A 20,895-nucleotide genomic window follows, 5' to 3' on the forward strand; every position below is an offset into this window, starting at 1 on the left:
AAATACTTAGGTATAAATATAATAAATATATACATATAAGATTTATATAAGGAAACCTATAATACTCTGATGAAAGAAATCAAAAGGGAACTAAATAAATAAATAGTCAATCCAAGTTCACAGATAGGAAGATTCAGTGTTGTCAAGGTATCAGTCTTCCCAATTTGATCTATGTATTAAATACAGTCCCAACCCAAATCCCAGTAAGATATTTTGTGGATACCAGCAGACTGATCCTTAAGTTTACATGGAGATGCAAAAACACCAGCATCACTGTTAGAGTCTGTAAACAAGTCAGGATGGCGCCTGGCATTTTGCCAGGGGAATGTTAGAGTCTGTAAAACAAGTCTGGATGGCGCCTGGCATTTTGCAGAGGGAGTGGTTTGTGAAGTAAGGCCAGCGAGCCATTAAGTGTGGAGATTTCTTATTGGTTGACTGATGTATCTAGTTTATGCTAATTAAGATAAGCTGTGTGGAATGTATAAATACCGCTCCTGTTCTACAATAAACGGCTCCTACTCCTGCTGTATCAATCTACACAAGTGGTTCGCCCCCCCCCCCCCCCCCCCCCCCGGCTAGTTTGCCCAGCCAGCCGGGCTGCGGCACATCACCAACACTATAGTGAGAAGAACAAAGTCAGGGACTGACACTACTCAACTTCAAGACATATGATGAAGCTACCATGGACCAAAAACTGTGATATTGGTGAACTAATAGACAAGTGACACATAGGTCACAGAAGCAGAAGAGAGCCCAGAAGTATAAACATTGTCAACCCATCTTTGACAAAGAAGCAAAAGTCTTTTTAATAAATGGTGTTAGAACCATTGGACATCTGTATGCAGATGAATGTATGTAGATCCAGACCTCACACCCTCAGCTAAATTAATTGAAAAAGGATCACAGACCTACACGTGTAATACAAAACTATAAAACTTATTTTAGAGCAGTGCCATTATTCTATATGATCTTGTAATGGTGGAAATGTATCATTACACATTTTTCTAAATCCTTAGCACATGCGACAACGTGAGTGAACCTTAATGTTTATGATGATGTTTATGATGACTGTTTATGATGATGTGTCACTTGCAGACTGTTTTAGTCAGCTGCTTCATTGCCATGACCCAAAAGACCTGACAAGAACAATTAGAGGGAAAGTTTATTTGGCTCCAGTTTCAGGGGTTCGGTCCATGGTTGGCCAGCTCCATAGCTCTGGGCCTGAGTGAGACGTCAGATCATTGTGGCAGAGGAAAGCAACTCGGGACATAGCAACTGCAAGCAGAGAAAAAGCACTGTGCTCACCAGGACGAAATATAAACCCCAAAGGCACGTCCCCAGTGACCCACCTCCTCCAGCCACACTAATCCATATCAGCGAATCAATCTATTGATGAGGTTACAACCCTCATGTCTAAACATTTCACCTCTACACTTTCTTGCACTGTCTTACAGTTGAGCTTTTGGGGGACATCATATATCTAAACCGTAGCATAGGCTCATCCAACCTAGCAAAGGAACAGATGTTTTGCTGTGAATCTAAAACTGCTCTAAAAACTAAAGTCACTTTTTTTAAAAAAATCAACATAAACCAAGGTTTACTTCCATCTCTTCTCTGCCGACTCAAGCAAGATGCACTATGTGGGAATTTCGTGGGGATTTCTGTGGAGGACAACATGTCATCTAATGAAATTTCTTCCAGGTCATTAAGAACCAACTTCTCACCCAGCCAAAAGTTTGACACAACTGAGCCAAAATTAACTGCAGACTCTGGGAATATTGTGTACCGAGCCCTGCTCCTTTTTCCTGAGTTATTTAATAATAACTGCAAAATGGGTGAAAATAAAATTGTAAACTCACATCAGCTGTGAGCTCCAGAGTTTGAAAATGGCCTTCACATCTGCATCTCATTTCATGCCGCCATCGCACTCTGGAAAAGGTGGGAGGGGGATTAAAGAGCAAGCACGGGAACTCGGAACCCTGCATCAGAGAGCTCAGGAACTCGTCCCGGGTCACGTGACCACTCACCAGTGGAGGCAAGATTCAAAAGGAGGCCACAGGCTGAGATGCTCCTGCCACTCCTGCTACCCCTTTCCCTACCCCTTTCTCTCTGGGACTCCTGTTCACAACTTGCTGGGAAGTGTCACATCTGGGCCACCAGGGAGACCATCTGTGAAGCAGCCATATCAGGGAGACAGTTTTATTGGGGAAACTGCCACTGCATACTTTAATGCTGTGATACCACTTCAGAGGCCTATGCTGGTTTGCCCTGCCACAGAATGAAACTTCTACCTTTCAACAGTGAAGTGACGCAGGACACATTTTCTGTACCCACCACTTCTTTCAGCATCGCTAAAATGATGCCCCCTCCCCCATCATGTGAAAGACCATGTTTAAGGTGTTCCCTTCTCTCTCTTTCTCAAAAAGGTATGGCAGAATACTCATTTACTTAATATCCTGCTTCGGCGTGGGTGTCACTGGTGTTGTGGTAGCATTTGCACCAAATTTCCCTGTGTTTGTGATCTTCCGCTTCCTGCAAGGTGTGTTTGGAAAGGGGACGTGGATGACTTCCTATGTGATCGGTAAGACCTCCTTGCGCCCTCTTCCCGGTTGGGGAGCTAAGGTCAGATGGCCAAGAAGTGCCTGCTGGTGGCCACGTCCATTCACAGCAAGAACAGATTTCTACAACCTGGGGGGTTGGGCAGGATTCTGGCTGCTGTAGCAACTGACACACCCCTTCATTTTGGGAACCAAATACAAAATGCCATAAGACCCTCGCTGAGCCACTTTGGACCACTCCCATGGTGGTTATCACATGCTGTTTTAAAAGTTGATTTCTACAAAAATTTCAGAATCTTTTTGAAACAACATGTTCAAAGTATTTTCTGTGTAGCATGTTCTGTGCTATAGTTCAAGGTTACTTTCCTGTATTCTCAGATATCATGTCTTTAACTCTCCTTCCATATAAATAGAGAACTCTTTACCACGTGGGAGATCTATCCTAAAAATGAGGAGCCTATTTGTGGCCTTTGCTATCTTCCTAACTAGAAAGTCAGACCTTCTGGGCGTGAGAGAAGGTCTGACTCTGCCACATTACTTGGAAGTGTCCTCGCTGCCCTCTGACTCTCCTCCTAGTCCAGGACCAGCCACTTACTTCAAGTCACAGTGGATGTGTGCCCGAGGAAATGAGAACGTTCCTCTTAGATTGTCCCTGCAGATTTGGGCTTCCTCTCTCTGGTGACTGTTACCCAGGAGTGCCCACTCTGGAGACCTTCTGAAGACGTTGTTATAGGTGGCAAAAAGAGAGAGTGCCCACTCTGGAGACCTTCTGAAGACGTTGTTATAGGTGGAAAAAAGAGAGAGTGCTAGAGGGATCAGTCGTCACTGGCGGAAGCGGAAAGGGTAACTTTGAAATCTGAGACATTTTGAAATAGACGCAGGCCTTTGTGAATGTTCAGAGCTGTGGTCTTCGAGTAACTTGTCCCAGGAGATAGAATAGAAGAGACCCAGAGTGGGAAGGGGCAGAGGAGGGCGGGAGTCTACCAGAAAAATTTAGGGAAATATCACAGAAATGAAACGTCCAACACTGGGGAGAGAATTATTATCATTTAATAGAAACTATCTCTTAATAATAGAAATAAATAAATAATAGAAATTTATTTATTTATAATAGAAAATTATTTATGGAATTCATGTTCATAATGATTGTCCTAAGGGACTGTAATTTGCAAATTCTTTAGAGATACAGTGGTAAAATTTATCCAGTTTAGTATACTTATGTTTTGATAATTAGCATTTACTTTTCAAAACAATTGGGGCTTTCCTAAAGCCGAATGGTATATTCTTTGTGTTTCCCCCACCCCATGCCCAGCAGGGTGCTGGGCTGGGTGATTAAGAGGAAGGTGGCAGAGAACAGAGGGAGAGGAGAGCAAATGTGGTCCTGGAAAGAGCATCTCCGTTTCAGAAAACATGGAAGCCTCGTGTCCTTGAGTTCTGGAACGCTCGGCAGTGCTGATGGGTATAACAGGTGTAACGTCTTTTTGCTTGTTTATTTTGGAGCTGATCTTGAGCTTCCCTAACCTCTTGTGTTTGTTTTCCCTCAGTGACAGAAATAGTAGGTTCAAAACAAAGGAGGATTGTGGGAATAGTGATTCAAATGTTCTTCACCCTTGGAATCATAATTCTCCCTGGAATTGCCTACTTTATCCCCAATTGGCAAGGGATCCAGCTAGCCATTACGCTGCCCAACTTTCTCTTCCTCCTTTATTACTGGTAATGTTGTTTTGGTCATTATCATGCTTACACTTACCCCAAGGAAATGTAGAATCCAGATCAACACAAAAAATGCTAGCAGCAGGGAAATTGTCCAGCATCTTCAGAATGGCTATGGGCTTTGAGAATTTTTAGATAACTTGAGAATTTAAACAGATAACTTATTATTATTTGTCTCATAGTTATCACCGAAAATAATAAAATGCCAAAACAGAAAGTTCTAAATAGAGTTTTGCATTATATGTTTTCTTTGCTTTTCGATATCTTAATGAAAACTATAAGGCAACAGCTACATCTGCCCAGTATTTCAACATGCAGATTAAATGCAGTGAAATCAGTTTGCTTCTCTGTATGCTCTGTTAAGCAAATTAGCCTTACTTGGGAATTCTCTGAGGAATAGAAAATGTTAAGAACATCAGAAAATTAAATTATCAAGAAACCACAGGTGTATGCACTTGATGCTTATTAGCATGGATATATTTTAATCATTCCTCTCATTTAACTTTAAAATATGGACAAATCAGCTTATATTAATCAAGTTGTTAACCTTTTCTAAGTACTTACTAAATCAAAGTTCTTCTCAAATATGCCTCAAGGATACTGTGATGGACTATTTTTAAGAGCAATGCAATATTGATTTTCATGAGCAGTGATCCATTAATCAAGTTAGTGTGTTTTCCATTCATTATACATTTGCCAAAATTATCTCTATGTTTTAGATAGCTTATTATTAGCTGAGAATTGCCTCAACTTGTACCTAATTGCAAGACCCATTCTAATAGAAAACCTGAAGTCATAAACTTTCAGATTTTGAAATTTGTAACTCAGAAAACCTCCTTCTTTGCCAGGGTGGTCCCTGAATCTCCCCGCTGGCTGATCACTCGGAAAGAAGGAGACAAAGCCTTAAAAATCCTGAGGAACATTGCTAAATGCAATGGGAAATATCTCTCACCAAATTACTCAGAGGTAATTTTATTTATTACTAGTAACAAATATAGTGAATTAATTTGTCCTTATATGCTCAATTTTGCTTCTAAAAATTATATGTGTATTCTCAAAATATGACTAAATCATTCTTAGATGAGGCTAATTGATCATGCAAGTCCTTATTTTAATAGTTGCACCAAGCTACTTGAATCATTATGCATTATTTAACGTAGCACTCATCCTATTCACTGATTCATCCTGATGGCACAAATTGCACATCTCTCCTTGACATTCAATTTAGAGAGTGTTTTGTTTTTAAATTTAGTCTTGGGAATAGTATTTGTCCAAACCAGAGCTCAAACAATCATGTGATATTTCAGCTTTATTTTCATCTTCCTTCCTACCTTTTTTTTCCTCCCTCCATTCTTCTCTTTCTCTAGCAAATATTTTTTGGGTTCCTCTTTATCCCTGCCCTGAAAGGAATGGGGGGAAATTAAAAGCTCATTCTTTTTCCTTGGGAAGATGTGAAATGCAGTTGAGATATAGCACACATGGCTGAGGCTACCTTCGAGTAATTGGAGAAGAGCATGTAAAGAGATATGCGATCTCGCTTTAGCTGCAAAGGCTAAGTAAATGCAGAATACAGAAGGAATATTATAAGAAGAATACTAGGCACGAATTTAGGGAAGACGTAAATCTTGATTTAAAACTGGAAGAATATTAGGCTGCTGACATTGCTTTCTTCATAGTATTCAGTTTGTTTCAGTAGAAACGTGCTGATAAGAGTCTTTGTTGGCTTTACCATCCCTTCCCGGGTTCCCCAGAACTTGGGGAAGTAGCTGGATTTCTGTCTTCTCCCTTCTTTCTTGCGTGAAGTGGAATGCAGGAGTTGCTGTGCTTACAAAGGTTTCCACTGGCCAGTTGTCACTGTTGCACGGGGGTTAATGAGGAACCTCCAGGTCCACAGATACACAAGTGTGTGCGAAACTGATTCATTTTCCAACCAGTGGCACTAGCTGGTCATTGTCCTTATCTGAGTGCGCACATATAAGCTGAGAATTCCTTTAAGGAAAAGAAATATTCCACAACTCTCCTGGCTTGCAGGTCCTCACAGTGAGATCAAAGCTATGATCATGTCTATACTGTTTTAATGGTCAAGGGGATGTTTTTGCTATTCAGTAAGCAACAGCCTGAAGATATTGCACATGTAGTCCCAGAGGTGAGCAAATGTCAGATCTAGGTCAAGGGTGATAAGCATATAGAAACAACAGGTAAGCACTGACTTCTGAGATAATATGTTACATGTGTCACTGTGGCTGTCACCAAGAGACCAGTCTGACCCAGAAGAAGCTTCTGTTTGCACCCTCTGGGGCTCAGCTTTAGTGCTGCTCCCATAGAACCCCGACCGGGCACCCAGCTCAGGAGCACCTGAGGTCATTCCAACGGGGAGGTAACTCAGTGTTCTGCATAAAGGTGCTTCTAAGAGACCATGAACTCACTGGGGACCCGTGGCTGCCAAGCCCTGGTAGCTCCAGTTTGAAACCATCAGACAGAGAGTCTTCAGAAGGCCAGGTTCAAGTCAGACATGGTCCTGGGAATTCACTGTAGTACCTTGCTACTGAGGTTGGTGTTTTGTTACCAAAACTGAGTGTTGGGTTTTTGTTTGCTGATTATCTAATTTTGTTACTCCAATGAGTTTTCACTTTATTCTTATTTTTTCTCCAAAAAAAATCTTAACATGTGAAATTTCAAACATGTTAAAAAATAAAGAACTCAGTTTAACAAATCTCCACCACCCAGATCCAGCAGTTTCCAGCTCCTGACCAATCCTGTGTTCCTCCTGATTCAGAAACACATCCCAGCCATCCTGCCATTGCATCCTGTGACGTTGTCCTCTAACAGAAACACACACATGCTTACTTAATTCTGGGAGGACATGGACCCCATCCTCAGGACACTGCTGAATGAACAGCAAAATATTTCAGTTTGACTTTCAGATTTCAGTACAAGGATCAGAACTGTGATCCAGCTATGAGGTCTGACAGCTGTGGTGAGAGCAAATCAGGAGGGCAGTGATATATAAAATACAAAGATAACCCCAGTGCCATTGTTCCAACAGTAAATCACCCATAATATCAAATACTTCAGTGTCGCCATTCCCTGATGGTCTTGAAATGTTTTACAGATTCCTTGGTGCCTTGGGCTCCTCATGAAGTTTGTATATTAAGGTGGTTGGAATACCTCTTCCAGTTTCTTTAATCCATAGGTTCCTCTCTTTTTCGGTTCTGAGTGATTTGAACATGAAGAATCAGGGGCCGGCCAACAGCAGATGAATGGGTAAAGAAAATATGATAACTATACACTAGAGAATATCATTTAGTCATGAAGAATGAAATCCTGTCATTTGTAGGAAAATGGATGTAACTGGAAGAACCTGTTACATGAAATAAGCCATACATAGACAATTATCTCATGTTTTCTCTCAAATGTAAAAACATAAAAAACAAGAGAGAGATGACCTGAAAGAAGAAGAGGGACTGTTAGAGAAAAGGAGAAAGACTGGGGGCAGGGAAGAGAAAGGAGGCCAAAGAGGGATGGATGGACACGATATATGTGTGGATAGAAATGTCACTGTGGATTCCATTAATTTGCACAACTAATATGTGTTAATCATGATAAAAATAGGAAGTCATCTGAAAAAAAAAAAAGAATCAGGGGCCGGGGTGGGGGTTGGACTTCTATAGAAGTTTCCTCAGGCTACAGTTTGTTGATTACATCCCTTAGGATGTAGCATGTTCCTGTCTTCCCCTGTAATTTGGTGGTGAGATCTAGGGTTTAATCAGTTGAGGTTGGATATTTCTGGCTAGCCTTGTTCTAAGGGCTCGGCACAGTTTTGTTAGAGATACTTCATGTCTTGCAAGTCTCCTTGGGGATGTCACTGCCACTGCGGATCACCGCCTGGATGGATGAGCTCATCAGTGGTTGCAGGATGATAGTATTCCTGTTTTGTTGGGATTTCTTCATGCATTTCTGGAATACTTACATAAAGACCTAATTTTCTTATCAATTTTTGGTTACCTGAGACAGTTCATCCAGAAAGGCAAGGACACATGTGTAAGTAATTCTTATTACTTTAAAAAGAAAATGAATTAGTCACCTACATTCAAAGGTGTTCAGTGAATTATGTGGTTTTTTTCTATGCCGCATTATAAACTCCTGGATTTAAACATATTATATATGTTTCAATCCTTTGCTGTTATTTTGGTGGTACCCATCTTTGGGCAGGCTAAGCTTATTTGTGTGGGCTCCTGAGCCCTTCCACCTCTCTGGTACTTTCTGAACAGTTTCTACTCTCAGTACCATGAGATTCTCCAGGCCCATCTTCTAAGTCCTAGTTTTTCTCTAACAACTACCTATTTCTTCAAGGGTGCTTTGGTTTTTAAAGTCAAGTGTCTCCAAATAGAAGCCATCCATTTCTAAGCTTTCTAATTGTACAACATAAACAGAAAAGCAATGTGTTGTCTTCAAAAACGGAAGGATTTGGCATTTTCATTGTAAAACACTGTGCTAATAACTGAATTCAGCCACTTCAGAGGCCTGACTGTAGTTCTCTAAGTGCTGTATGTTCCTCCAAAGTATAATAATGTGCAAAATACCTTTACAATAACTCAGAATAGTGGCAGCACACTGGCATTTTACTTGAACTCCAACACCAAAACCAAAGCAAGATCCTATCATAGATTTTGTGCAGTAATAAGCATGACCTGTATCAATTACTCATATTTCAGTGACTCAAACAAATATTGTCTGTGTCAGTGTTAGGATCACCTTAAAATCTTATGCTTGTGCACAGTTCAGCACTGGGCTGCATCTGGTGCTCAGGCTGTGATCTCAGGGACAGTCAGGCCCAGGGATGAATTGCCCAGCCCTCTCTATGTTCCAGAGCCTCTTCTCAGTAAATCCTGACTCTCAGAAGTTACCATTGTGTAAACTACCCCATCTTTCCGATCTCTCCAATCCCCACCTCATTTAGGATGCTCATCATGGGGAATGGAAGCCATTGGAATGGATTTGAAAGAATCCATAGGATTCAAAGCAGCCTGAGGATATTTGGCATCTCTACACTCTCCGGTCCTCAAAAGTGCCTCAGCCGCCTGCCAAGTCCAGCTGGTTCTGTTACTGGCACGAGGACTATTGATACATTTAGGGGATCCTGAGGACCTAGCTTACAACTATCCAATGATGCACTCATTTCCATATGATAACCTAAATTTCACCAATCTCCAAGACTTTGGTAATGGAAGACATGGATGACATAGGTACCCTGGGTTTGATTCCCACATTCAGCCAGGTGGATTACTCTGTGGATGGGTTGCTCTGTGAATAACCTCGGCTCTCTGAATATACCAACGCTGTAACAATTATCCCCTGAGAAGAGAAGTCCAGAAATCAAAACTTATGCCAAGCAAGTGGTTTGAGACCAGGAGAAGTTTTGTAGAAATTAGAGAAAATCAAAGGGTTCACGGGATTTTAAACAGTGGGTAGTTACCCAATGCAGAATAAGGATTAGCTTAGCAAGAACAATGGTTCTCAGCCTTTCAACACTTGCACACTATAACTTTTATGCATATTTAAAAATAAAAAGCAAGTTATTGGCTCATCTACAAAAATTACAGCACAGGCATCACAGGGTCTGGCAATGTGGTCAGAAGCAGCCGCAGCTGTCCCCACAGACCCACAGAGCACACTGATGAAGACTTTGCCCCAACCACACCTCTTTTGCTCAGAAGTTCTGGTAACTATGGGATTTTCCTTTGGTATCAACTTTGAATCCTTTTCTACCTCTCACTTGTAGCATGCTGTATCTTGCTCTACATCTGGTCAGTAATGACTCGGTTCAGCTTTCCACTCTTCCATGATAGACATGTAATAGTTCTCAGCGTAGGTGAATGGTGTGTGCATGGGTGTTGACAACAACACTTATCTGAGGATATGACTGCTCCCCAGGCATTGAAGGCTCGTGGATAGAGAAGGAATGAGTGAGTATTTGAGTATCTAGGCTTTTTTTTTTGATAAAAAATAGACTTGGTCATTCTGTAAATTGAATTAGAATTACTAAATTCTTAGTAATCTTTGCTTATCACGTTGTGACGTTATCTGTGGGACATTGTATTAATGTTCCAAATTGTTCAAACCCTCTCTGTAAGAGGATTATGCAATGCCTCTCCCTAAGTAATACATTTCACACCTGGTGCCAGACTTGGCCACCTTACTTGATTGGGCTTTGCCCAATTCAGGACAAAGTTTGCCAGGAGAACAGTATCCCCCAGATTGGTGCTGTTCCTCATCCTGGGTCTCAAGATGAGCAAGCCACATCCTGACACGGAGGTGCAGCAGCTGCAGGTCATTGCCATATGGAACATGCCTGTTTCCTCAGTGACCTAGAGCATGGTGAAGGTGTCCTGATGTGCTGCAGAGATGGGGGGTACCTGTGCGTGCAAGTGTGGTTGATGTTAATAGTGCTGATTCTGTTGTCAGAGTCTGGTCAACACGTTTGGTTATCCAGAGGACTTGGGATCGAGGTAGATTAGATGTCTATCTGTAAATATTCCCATGGGATAAAAATACTTCTGGGTTCCACTGATGTTGGTTGTGATGTTGTAGATTGCTGTGACCTCCTGGTAGGTGGGATAGCCTTCCTGCCCTCTGACATTGGCCATGCAGTGTGCTTTGGCCGGTGGTAGATGACCAGATGCCATGCAGTCAAGGTTTGTGTGTGCTTATGTGGCTGGGCCTTGTCTCTACACTTCAGTCATCACCATAAGAAGAATAGTCCCAGGCTCACCTAGTGGCCCCAGAGGCTGTTGACAGAATTGGAAGAGTTGCTCCATCAAAGATTCCCCAAACCTGTATCAGGAGTCTCCCAGCCCACCCCCAAATGTGAGCTATAAGCTCACATTTTATACTGGTAAGACCGATGGTTATCATGCAGCTTGATTTATCAATAAACACTGATGGATACACGGGTCGGACAGCCAGGGCCCCTGTGCTGAACTGGGCTGTGCAAACCCATAGACAGTAACTTTGGCAGCATTTCTGGTTTTATTTTTGTTGTTGTTGTTCAAAGATTTTAAAGACCTTTATCCTAAAAATCCCTCTACTAGCCTCCCACCCCCCATCATAACCCTCACTGTGTGGGAGATGCTCATAGAGAATATTAGGCGACAACTCTAGCTAACAATGAGCCTCTGACACCACAGGACTGCATAGGTCCATATGGGTTAATGGTATTTAAACACCATGCCACATCAATGAGCTCATAAGTTTTGATCATAACTTCCTTGTTTTGTGCAGTTCATTGGTCATGGCTGATCTAGAGTTTATTAAAATGGAATTCCACTTGTTTTGTCAACACATGCTCACTCGTGGAAATGCTCAGAGGTGTTTCCCGTGGCAGGATGTTTAGGGGATATCAGGAGTGGACATTTGAGCTTTCTGACCCACTCCTGTGAGCCCATTATTAGTATAAATGACCCCACCTTTGATACATTTCCAAAATATGAAAGATTAAAACCTTCTCAGAAAGTACTAGGCTGATTTTCAGATTGCCTCAGTTAGCAGAGAGATTTCTAACCCTTGAGAGCTACTCTTTTTTCTATATTTTATTGAATTGTCACATAAACACTGTCATTGCTGCAGCAAGGGACTTTCCAGCTTTGGGAATATCTGCTTCTGACACTTCCTTTCAAAGAGGGATTTTCGGGGATGGGGCTATAGCTCAGGAGTAGAGCACTTGCCCTGCATGTTCTGGACCCTGAGTTTCATTCCCAGCGTTGAAAAAAAAAAAAACAAAGCAAACTTGAAAACCTGCATACAAAGGGACATTTTATAAATGTAATTTTCAGTTCTTTGAAAGCCGGCATGACATCATGAGTCTGACTTTCATGGAGCTCATGGGGCTGTGAGGTGTTCCAGTCCAGCTACTGTGCCTTGTTCACTGTTGTGTTTAATTGTTAACTCAGATTTGAGACTGGAAAACCGTCTGCCTGGGATGCATCTCACAAGATTCAGAGAACATGAGTTAGGCCCAGGGTAGGCCTGAGGTGTCTCCAGGCCAGACCTGTGTCAAAAATAAGAATATAAGACCCTCAAAAATAATAAAGGATACTGGAAAGGCAGTCCCTGGAAACATTCAGAACTGAATCTGCATGCTTCCCCTTCACAGAGACAGTGGTGCCAATTCTACAACAAAGCGCTTATCCCTAAAATGATCAGTCCCTATGCAGACCATCATACTCGATTGAATTGAGAATATTTTTGAATGCTGAGAATGTCAGGACACTTGATATACCCAACTCAAAATGAACCTTTGTAGCCAAGAATTAATTTAATAGTATTTTTTTTTTTTTTTGGAAATGGCCTGGGTTCTATGAATGGACTATATCTAAATGCATATTTTTTTTTTTAGTTTCTATGACCATAACTTTTTAAAAATAAGACTAATTTTGAATAAATGGGAAAAAACAGATTATGCTACAATGAAATAGTTAAAAAAGAATAGTACTGATAAACTATCACATCTAGAGTATATCAAGGAGCCTGAGTTCCTTTCCCAAGCTTAGTGATTAAGAAGTTTCTTTCACAGAAGGAAATTCCCCCTCACAGCTTCCAGATCACTGGGCTCTCATTCAGCCACACAAATGCTGGGGGGAAGGGGCCCAGAGCATCATGTGGCTTTTTTTTTTTATATATATTTTATTGTTGGTTGTTCAAAACATTACATAGTTCTTAATATACCATATTTCACAGATTGATTCAAGTGGGTTATAAACTCCCATTTTTACCCCGTATACAGATTGCTGTGTCACATCAGTTACATTTCCATTGATTTACATATTGCCATTCTAGTGACTGATGTATTCTGCTGTTTATCCTATTCTCTACTATCCCCCCTCCCCTCCACTCCCCTCCCCTCCCCTCCCCTCCCCTTCTCTCTCTCCACCCCCTCTACTATAAATCGTTTCTTCCACTTGTATAATTTTTCTCATACCCCTCCTTTCCTCTTATATGTAATTGTGTATAACCCTGAGGCTCACCTTCCAATTCCATGCAATTTCCCTTCTCTCTCCCTTTCCCTCCCGCCTATCATCCCTGTTTAATGTTAATCTTCTTCTCAAGCTCTTCGTCCCTACCCTGTCCTTGGTTACTCCCCTTATATCAAAGAAGACATTTGGCATTTGTTTTTTAAGGATTGGCCAGCTTCACTTAGCATAATCTGCTCTAATGCCATCCATTTCCCTCCAAATTCTATGATTTTGTCATTTCTTATTGCAGAGTAATACTCCATTGTGTATAAATGCCACATTTTTTTAATCCATTCATCTATTGAAGGGCTTCTAGGTTGGTTCCACAATCTTGCTATCGTGAATTGTGCTGCTATGAACATCGATGTAGCAGTGTCCCTGTAGCATGCTCTTATTAAGTCTTTAGGGAATAGACCAAGAAGGGGAATAGCTGGGTCAAATGGTGGTTCCATTCCCAGCTTTCCAAGAAATCTCCATACTGCTTTCCAAATTGGCTGCACCAATTTGCAGTCCCACCAACAATGAACAAGTGTCCCCATTTCCCCGCATCCTCGCCAGCACTTGTTGTTGCTTGACTTCATAATGGCTGCCAATCTTACTGGAGTGAGATGGTATCTTAGGGTGGTTTTGATTTGCATTTCTCTGACTGCTAGCGATGTTGAGCATTTTTTCATGTACTTGTTAATTGATTGTATGTCCTCCTCTGAGAAGTGTCTGTTCAGGTCCTTGGCCCATTTGTTGATTGAGTTGGCTTTAATTGAACTGGAAATGCAAATGACATGTGCCATAAAGAACAAGAGGATAGTCTGGGAGCAGGCGAGGCGAACTCAAGATGCCTGCCAAAAAGCAGCATTTTGAACAAGGAACTGTGGGCAGATGGGGCCCCCTCTGTCACTCACTCTCACGCATCTTCCCTCTTGCAATAAGTGGGTCATACCTTTGTCAAAATCTCGCCATTTCTTTTTTCATACAAGTTAAAGCTTGAGCTGTACTCCTCCCAGTATTCTCTACAAAAGGGAAACGGAGTATTAGAGTTCTAGAAACTTCACGTGCACCCTCGAATCTGCCAATCCTGGTGTCTGGTGACACAGCCTGAAGAGGCAGTGTTTTAACAGAACCCGGGACAATTCAGGTGGGGTCCATAGGGGACCAGCAGTCCTGGCTTGCCCAGGACAGGGGCTGTTCCTGAAACTGGGATGTTTCTGAGCCCACGCTGAGCAAGAATGAGGCAGTGGGTAGAGTCGGCCACCCAACAGTGCCTGCCTTCCCAGCTATGCTCAGAGGAAGGTGCCAAAGATTGACACTTGCAGACTTCACAGCCCCCTTCTCAGTCTTCCCCAAGCCCTGAGCTCCAAGAAGACGCTGGGATTCCTGGCTGGATTGGGGACGGGACCTGGAATGAATTTGTTAGACCACTCCCAGCATCTGGTGCAAGCTTCCGAGCCTGTGTGCCTGCCAGGCTTCCTCCACCTTCCTCGGCCTCTGGGTCAGGGCCTCACTTCTACTTTCCTACTCTCATTCTTTATCTGGTCCAGAATCCTAAGTTGCGAGACTGGGCTAAGGCCCTGCTGAATTCCTGCCTGGTCCCTCCTCAGAAGGCGGGATCTGGTGGCTTTCCTTACTCATCTGGTGTCCTGGAGCAAGATGCTGGCATGCTCTTGATGACGATTCATACCTTTTCTAGAGACTGCTGCTGCCCAGAGCTTATTCTCCAGAAAAGTCCCCAGGCCCTTGGCAATAGCGCCAACCAGGAAGACCTGATCCTACCCTCCCCCAGCAGGCCTCTGGGCTTGGGGATCTAGCCCATGGCTCAGTGGGGCTCAGAGCCAGAGCCCTCTCTTCCTGCTTCCTCTGTTCTCCCTGCTCTTCCTGCTATGGAGCATCTAGAAAACCTCACAGGCAGGACCGCACAGGTTCTGAGGTGGGAGAGGAGTCCATGCTCTGTGCAGTGACATTTAGAGCCACCAGCTATGCCATCAGTGGTCTTCCCTATTCCCTTCTCAATAATTGACCTTCCTCTTGCCCTTGAGGAACAAGAGTCCTTTCCAACCCCAACAACCCTCCGTGTGCAGAGAAGCATCCTTCTTCTAGCCTAGCCCAAGCCCTGGTGGTAATGACACAAATTAAAATATAAAACCAAATCAATCAGCCTCACGGTCTTGTGGCTGATTGATGTTGGATGCTGTCTTTTGTGGGGATGGTGAAAGTGCCTAATTCAATTATTTGAATTCTGGGTTTCTGTCTAATAGAATAGAGGAACAAGTTCAAGTTTGCTATTTCTTTTTCTGTTCTGAGTGTTTGCCAAGGGAACAGCCCTCTGATCCCTTCTTTGTATCTTCATGCTCCAGCTATGAGACAGAGAAAGATGGTCAGCTTTTTCAAGTGTTCTGTTTCTGTGCCATTTGGCCTGTTCTTGTGGTTTTGGGCAAAACGAGTTTCTGCAATCTAAATTCCCTACGACGAGTAAATGAGAAAATGCACTTTCTGTGGATGCCTTCCTCAGTCGAGGCAATAACAACTAGCACAAGCCCCACACAACTCTGCCCAGCCGTGCCCTGGCAGGAGGCCCAGCATCGTTCATAATCCAGAGCTGCTGTTACCATGATGGCACTGCTTGCTTGATTTTGACCCATCAGAATAATTGCCTTTCTTTATGAAATCATCTCAAGATCCATGGCCCACGGAGCAGGTGAAGCCCATTTAAATTCCCCCGAGCTAGACTGAATGCTGGATGCACAGATGTGCCCCTTCTGAGAAAATAAAACATGAGGAAGTTTCTTTACACAGTACAGGAGAAAGCACATCGAGATGAGATCTCTGCAGATCCCATCAAGAAGACAGTAAACAAAGCATCTGGGCTCCGTATTCATGGGATAAATCCTTTCTTCCCTAAAAAGAATTAAAATCAAGCTCTCTCAACCATACGGCTGAGGGAAGAACATCTGGATTGTTTGGCATGGGAGCATATCTTCATGTGGGGCCTGAGGATGGTCCTAGCTACTCATACAAACAGGACTAGATGGCTGGACCTCTCAGTTTGAAGCAAAATGTAGACCTGTGCTGTTTGCTGTTGGAGAGAAGAAAATATAGTTTAACATACAGAAAGAGAAACTGATGGAGAAGAAGCCTTCCCTCTCCATATTCTTAATGCATGTCTGATGGAAGATTTGAATAAAGGAAGCCCTAAAGAATAGAGGCCCATATGTTGGTTGCAGAACATAGGAAATGTTAGAAAAAATGACCCGGATGATGGGCACTTTATCTGCTAGACAACCTCTCATGTAACAGAAAAACATCATCACCTTCCCCTGTGATGAGCATGGAGGGTGACCCGAGAGGGAGCCCTGGGCCGACAGATTGCAGCTTCCTGTTCCCACACTCCTGTCTCCTGGCAGCTATAATCCTCAGCTCCAGAGTTGATGGAAGAATCACATGGCTTGTCTTCCCAGTGGCCTCAGATCCTTAGGGACCATGGAGTTATTGCAAAAGTCCACAAACCATTTACAATCAAACCTTGTCTGCAGAATGAATTAATATGTCTTGGATAAAGCCAATGCAGTATCACTACTGCATTATAGGGTGAATCTTAGGAAATCTGAGCCATTATGTGGTGAATCTTAGGAAATCTGTGCCATTATGTGGTTTCAATGAACAGAAACTAAAAGCACTATTATTGTGTGGTCAACCTTTACATATTTTAACATGAACCAGAAGTGCTCACTCAAAAAGGACAGGAGTCGCTGCTCTGTAGGCACAAATGAGGTCGGTCTCATCCCTTGAACCTCGTGGCAGTTGCTTTCAGAGCTCCAGGTATGACCTGCCGTGGTGGAAACCTGAGGGGTCTCTTCAAGTCTTGACAAACAGAGAGCTTGTGACAACTTCTCGAATCCCTTCAACTCAAGGTCATTGTCCCATTAAGGAAGTTATCCCATTATCTGATCCTTCACTGACCTTAAGGACAAGTTCTCCAGCTACGTAGGAGAGATGAGTGATGTGGTTCACAGTCGCTTCCCTCTCTCGCAAGGGCAGATCTTTGTTCTCTTTCCTGCTGACATTTCAGAGCCAGGGCCCCTCCGTTGAGATTTGGAAGGAGACTGGGGAAAGCCTGTTGAATGAGTACTCAGCACGATACTGAATAGAGATGAAGCACCTCCTTCTAATGTGTTTTGATCAGTGTGTGCAGCTCTCCGTTTCCACACAGCTCTCCGAGACCTGGCCTTGACCAGGCTCAGTGAAGGCGGAGTGATGGCTCCCCAGTTCGGACAGTTTACACACTCTGTTTCTTCTGGCTGCTCTAGAATTAGCAGGGGACAGACTTTTTGATGTCAACTGAGTGCAACTTCAGGTAGGGTTGCTGATAGCCTTTCTTTCCACACCTCTGAAAGTGAGGTTGTATTCTTGATTGTCTAAAGAGAACCAGCCTCTCAAGTCCAGCAAGCTAATTATTAATCATTGCAGTGAAAATGTTTTTTACATTAAAAGCTGAATCACATTATTTTGTCACCATGTGTCTAGAAAATCCATCTTAATGTAACCAACATTGTCCCAGAAATCAAAGAACATTGAGACACATACCACACAGCAATTTAGCTTCATTTGCTAACCCATCTGTCCAGTAAATGCATCTATTTTTTAAATAACCTTGGTATAATGTTCACTTTCAAAAATGTCTCTCCGTGTGCATCCAGAAGTCTTTATATTTCCTCCCATTCTCTGTGATTGCTTTTATCTTTATTATTTCCCCCCTCCTTTTGATCTGTTTTCGGTCTCTCCCTACTCACAATAGTTCTTTAGCTATACTTTCTTGCAGCTTATAGATATGTTTAACAGAACTAAATGTAAATTTTCCCATTCCTTTGAAGTTGAAGAAAAGATTAAATCTTTCTCTGTTTTAATAGTGGTTATTTCATGTATAAATAGAAAGACATTTGAGTTGAAATCTAGCTGTTAATTAAGAAATCTAATCTATATATTTGTTGGAATACAGTAGATCAGGTCACAGCTCAATGTCAGAGTCAGTAGTAAGCACAGCGTAACATTAGTGCATGTCACTGTGGTCCAGAACTGAGTGTTAGGACTGCACACACCCAACAAGGTTCAGATTTGGAATTCCAGGGGTGGCGTGTGCCACACGCGCATGGCTTCACATAAAAGCATCTCATCTTTCTCTAAAGGACATTCTGCGTAAATAGCAAAAAAAGAAAAATGCTGGTGAACAATAAATCAAGTCAAGAGCCGTTAGGAAAGGAAATTACTCATGAGCTCCACAATTCACTGGAAGATCAAATATGCATTGAGGAGGATGGAAACTGATCTCCAACTCTTCAACTAAGCCAGACTTTCTTTGGAAAGTGTTCCCAGTTGAAACTAACGTCTTTCTGAGTCACACATGGAAGGAGACTTTTGGATATCTGTCCAATGTGGAAACACTGAAAATGGAGGAGATCTCGAGATGCCCTCTGAGTGATTCCATGTGAGGTTGTTCTGCTTATTGTTTTGTTTGTCCTCGGCTGTAAGTGGAGTTCACCATGCCCCTCTGCACAGAGCAGTCACCTGAGCCTCTCTTGGAGAGAGTTTCCAAGCGTCAGCTAATAAGCAGCAGCATCTTTTGCCAGGTCACCATTTCTGAATCTGAATGAGTTCACCAACCAAACCCTGCCTGCGACTTCTAGGATTCCAATAATCAGGGCCTTAAATGCCTGCTTCTGAGCTGCAGATATTTGTGGCTGTCATGGGGAATGGCGCTCTCGTGTAAAACTGTGCACAGCTGCAGAAATAGATGCCACAGCATCCAGACCTCGAGTCCACACAGACCCACTTGGTCTTGACAGGTAGCTATGTTTGTGTTAGGAAAGGCCTCACAGACCTCTCATTCTCTAAGCACACTTCCTCATCCTGAACTTTGTTCTCTAACTATTCCTCCCTCCAATGATGCCGAAGTCCTTTCCAGAGCCTGAACAGCCACCCCACGAAGGCAGAAGGAATGTGATCTGCTCCTCTACCCAGACACCCAAGTATTTCTTTTCCAATTACTACTTTTAAGAAATGAATAATGCCCACCCTGTGTACCCCTCAAAAGGGATGCTGTGCATAAGTCCATTTCATAATTGTTAAAAGAGACTGTGTCATTCTCTCCAAATTCTTTTATTAGATCTACTCAGGGGCTGGAGTTTGATTTTTTGACTTTTTCATGACCAGGCAGAGGCACAACTTGGAGCTGACCGCCTTCAGTTGGGTGGCAGATCTGCCCAGGTTCTTTCTGCTTCACCAACACACTTTTATGGCTTTATTCTGTGATAAGCTGGTTAGTGCCTATTAATTGAAAATACAGTAGAAATGCAGTAGTTCTCATTTTCTTAGGAGTTTTAATGATCAAGGACACTAATTATAACAAAAAAACCCCACAAAATCCTAATTTTTCAATTGTGAAAAATTTAAATCAACTGGTCTTCATTTACTTCAAAAGAGAAATTTAGTTCTTAGCATAATAAATTCCTATGGAGAGGAAGATGTGGACTCTAAGGGTTCTTTTCTCCCTACACTTGAGGATTCCTCAGACTCTTCTCAGGATGGGCCCAGTTGGGTGTACACTGAATACAGCGAAGCTTGGATCCTTGGGCACGCCATGCAGGTTCACAGGGGCTTCTCCACCATCTGTAGTCCAGGCTCTTCTCACGGCCCCCACTGGAGCTTTGCAGGAAAGGATGGATTTTAGCAGTTCTTGCTTCAGCAATTAAATCTTCATGAGTCTGGCAGATTTGGGGAGGTGGCCCCACCCAACTGCAAGAGACCCAGAAGAGCAACCTTATCTCACCATTTGACAGGGTGGAAAAGGAGGGAGTCAAAGTATTTGGCAATCAATGCTAATGACTACCCCAAATCTCCTTTCAAAGAAAAAAACAAAAGATGACTGAGAATACAGGATTCAACTGAGACACAGGACTTGGGAAGGTACGTGCGAAATTTCTAGTTCATATTATTACTGTGAAGGAGAAGATTGCCCTTTTGTGCCTGCTAAAAAATAATTTGACCAAAATGCAAATGCAGTATTGACAGGGCCTATGGAAACATTTGCAAAGACCCTTTTCTGGTCAGAGAAACCACTGTGTCCAGACACACTGAGGACAGAAGAAGGACAGAACCCAAAGGATCAGAGCTCACTGGAGCACGTGGAAATGGAAGCAATTGAAGGGCACCAGGGCCAGAAGGCAGGGGCCAGCTCAGAGCCCAGAGGGAGTCAAAACACCCAAGCCACCTGCTGGAGGAGATGCCTGGCAGCCACACAGGTGGGGCACCCCAGGCACCATGCAGGACTCCCACTGCTGGGTGGCTGAGAGGCTGTAGGTACTGTAGGAAGGAGCATGGTGGCTGGAGCAGAGCAGGCAGCAGGCCCCACCTGCTCACTGTCTGAGAAGACTGCACTGGACTGGACTGGCACCCATCACCATTGCCTGAGTATTGTGTGACCAGTGCCTGCTGTCACTCACCCTGCCTGTCCCTGGCCGGGGTGGAAACTGCTCCATCCCAGGAACAGGCAGAGGACCTCGCCAGGCGTCCAACGGGTCTAGTTCTAATATGAACTAGAATCCTGCTGGCACCCAGGTGGCTGGAGC

At 43.0% G+C, this 20,895-nt stretch overlaps 1 protein-coding gene across 1 annotated transcript in view; it reads left to right on the top strand.

The window, feature by feature from the left end:
- SLC22A3 (solute carrier family 22 member 3) overlaps positions 1-20,895 on the top strand; it is an 88,701-nt gene that overhangs the window by 43,101 nt on the left and 24,705 nt on the right. The window contains exons 3-5 of the mRNA XM_081295317.1: positions 2,427-2,581; positions 4,103-4,271; positions 5,120-5,237. Coding sequence (XP_081151443.1) covers positions 2,427-2,581; positions 4,103-4,271; positions 5,120-5,237 — 442 coding nt within the window. The remainder of the gene's footprint in view (positions 1-2,426; positions 2,582-4,102; positions 4,272-5,119; positions 5,238-20,895) is intronic.

The sequence above is a fragment of the Spermophilus citellus genome, assembly GCF_964194105.1.
Source record: "Spermophilus citellus genome assembly, chromosome: 5".
NCBI lineage: Eukaryota > Metazoa > Chordata > Mammalia > Rodentia > Sciuridae > Spermophilus > Spermophilus citellus.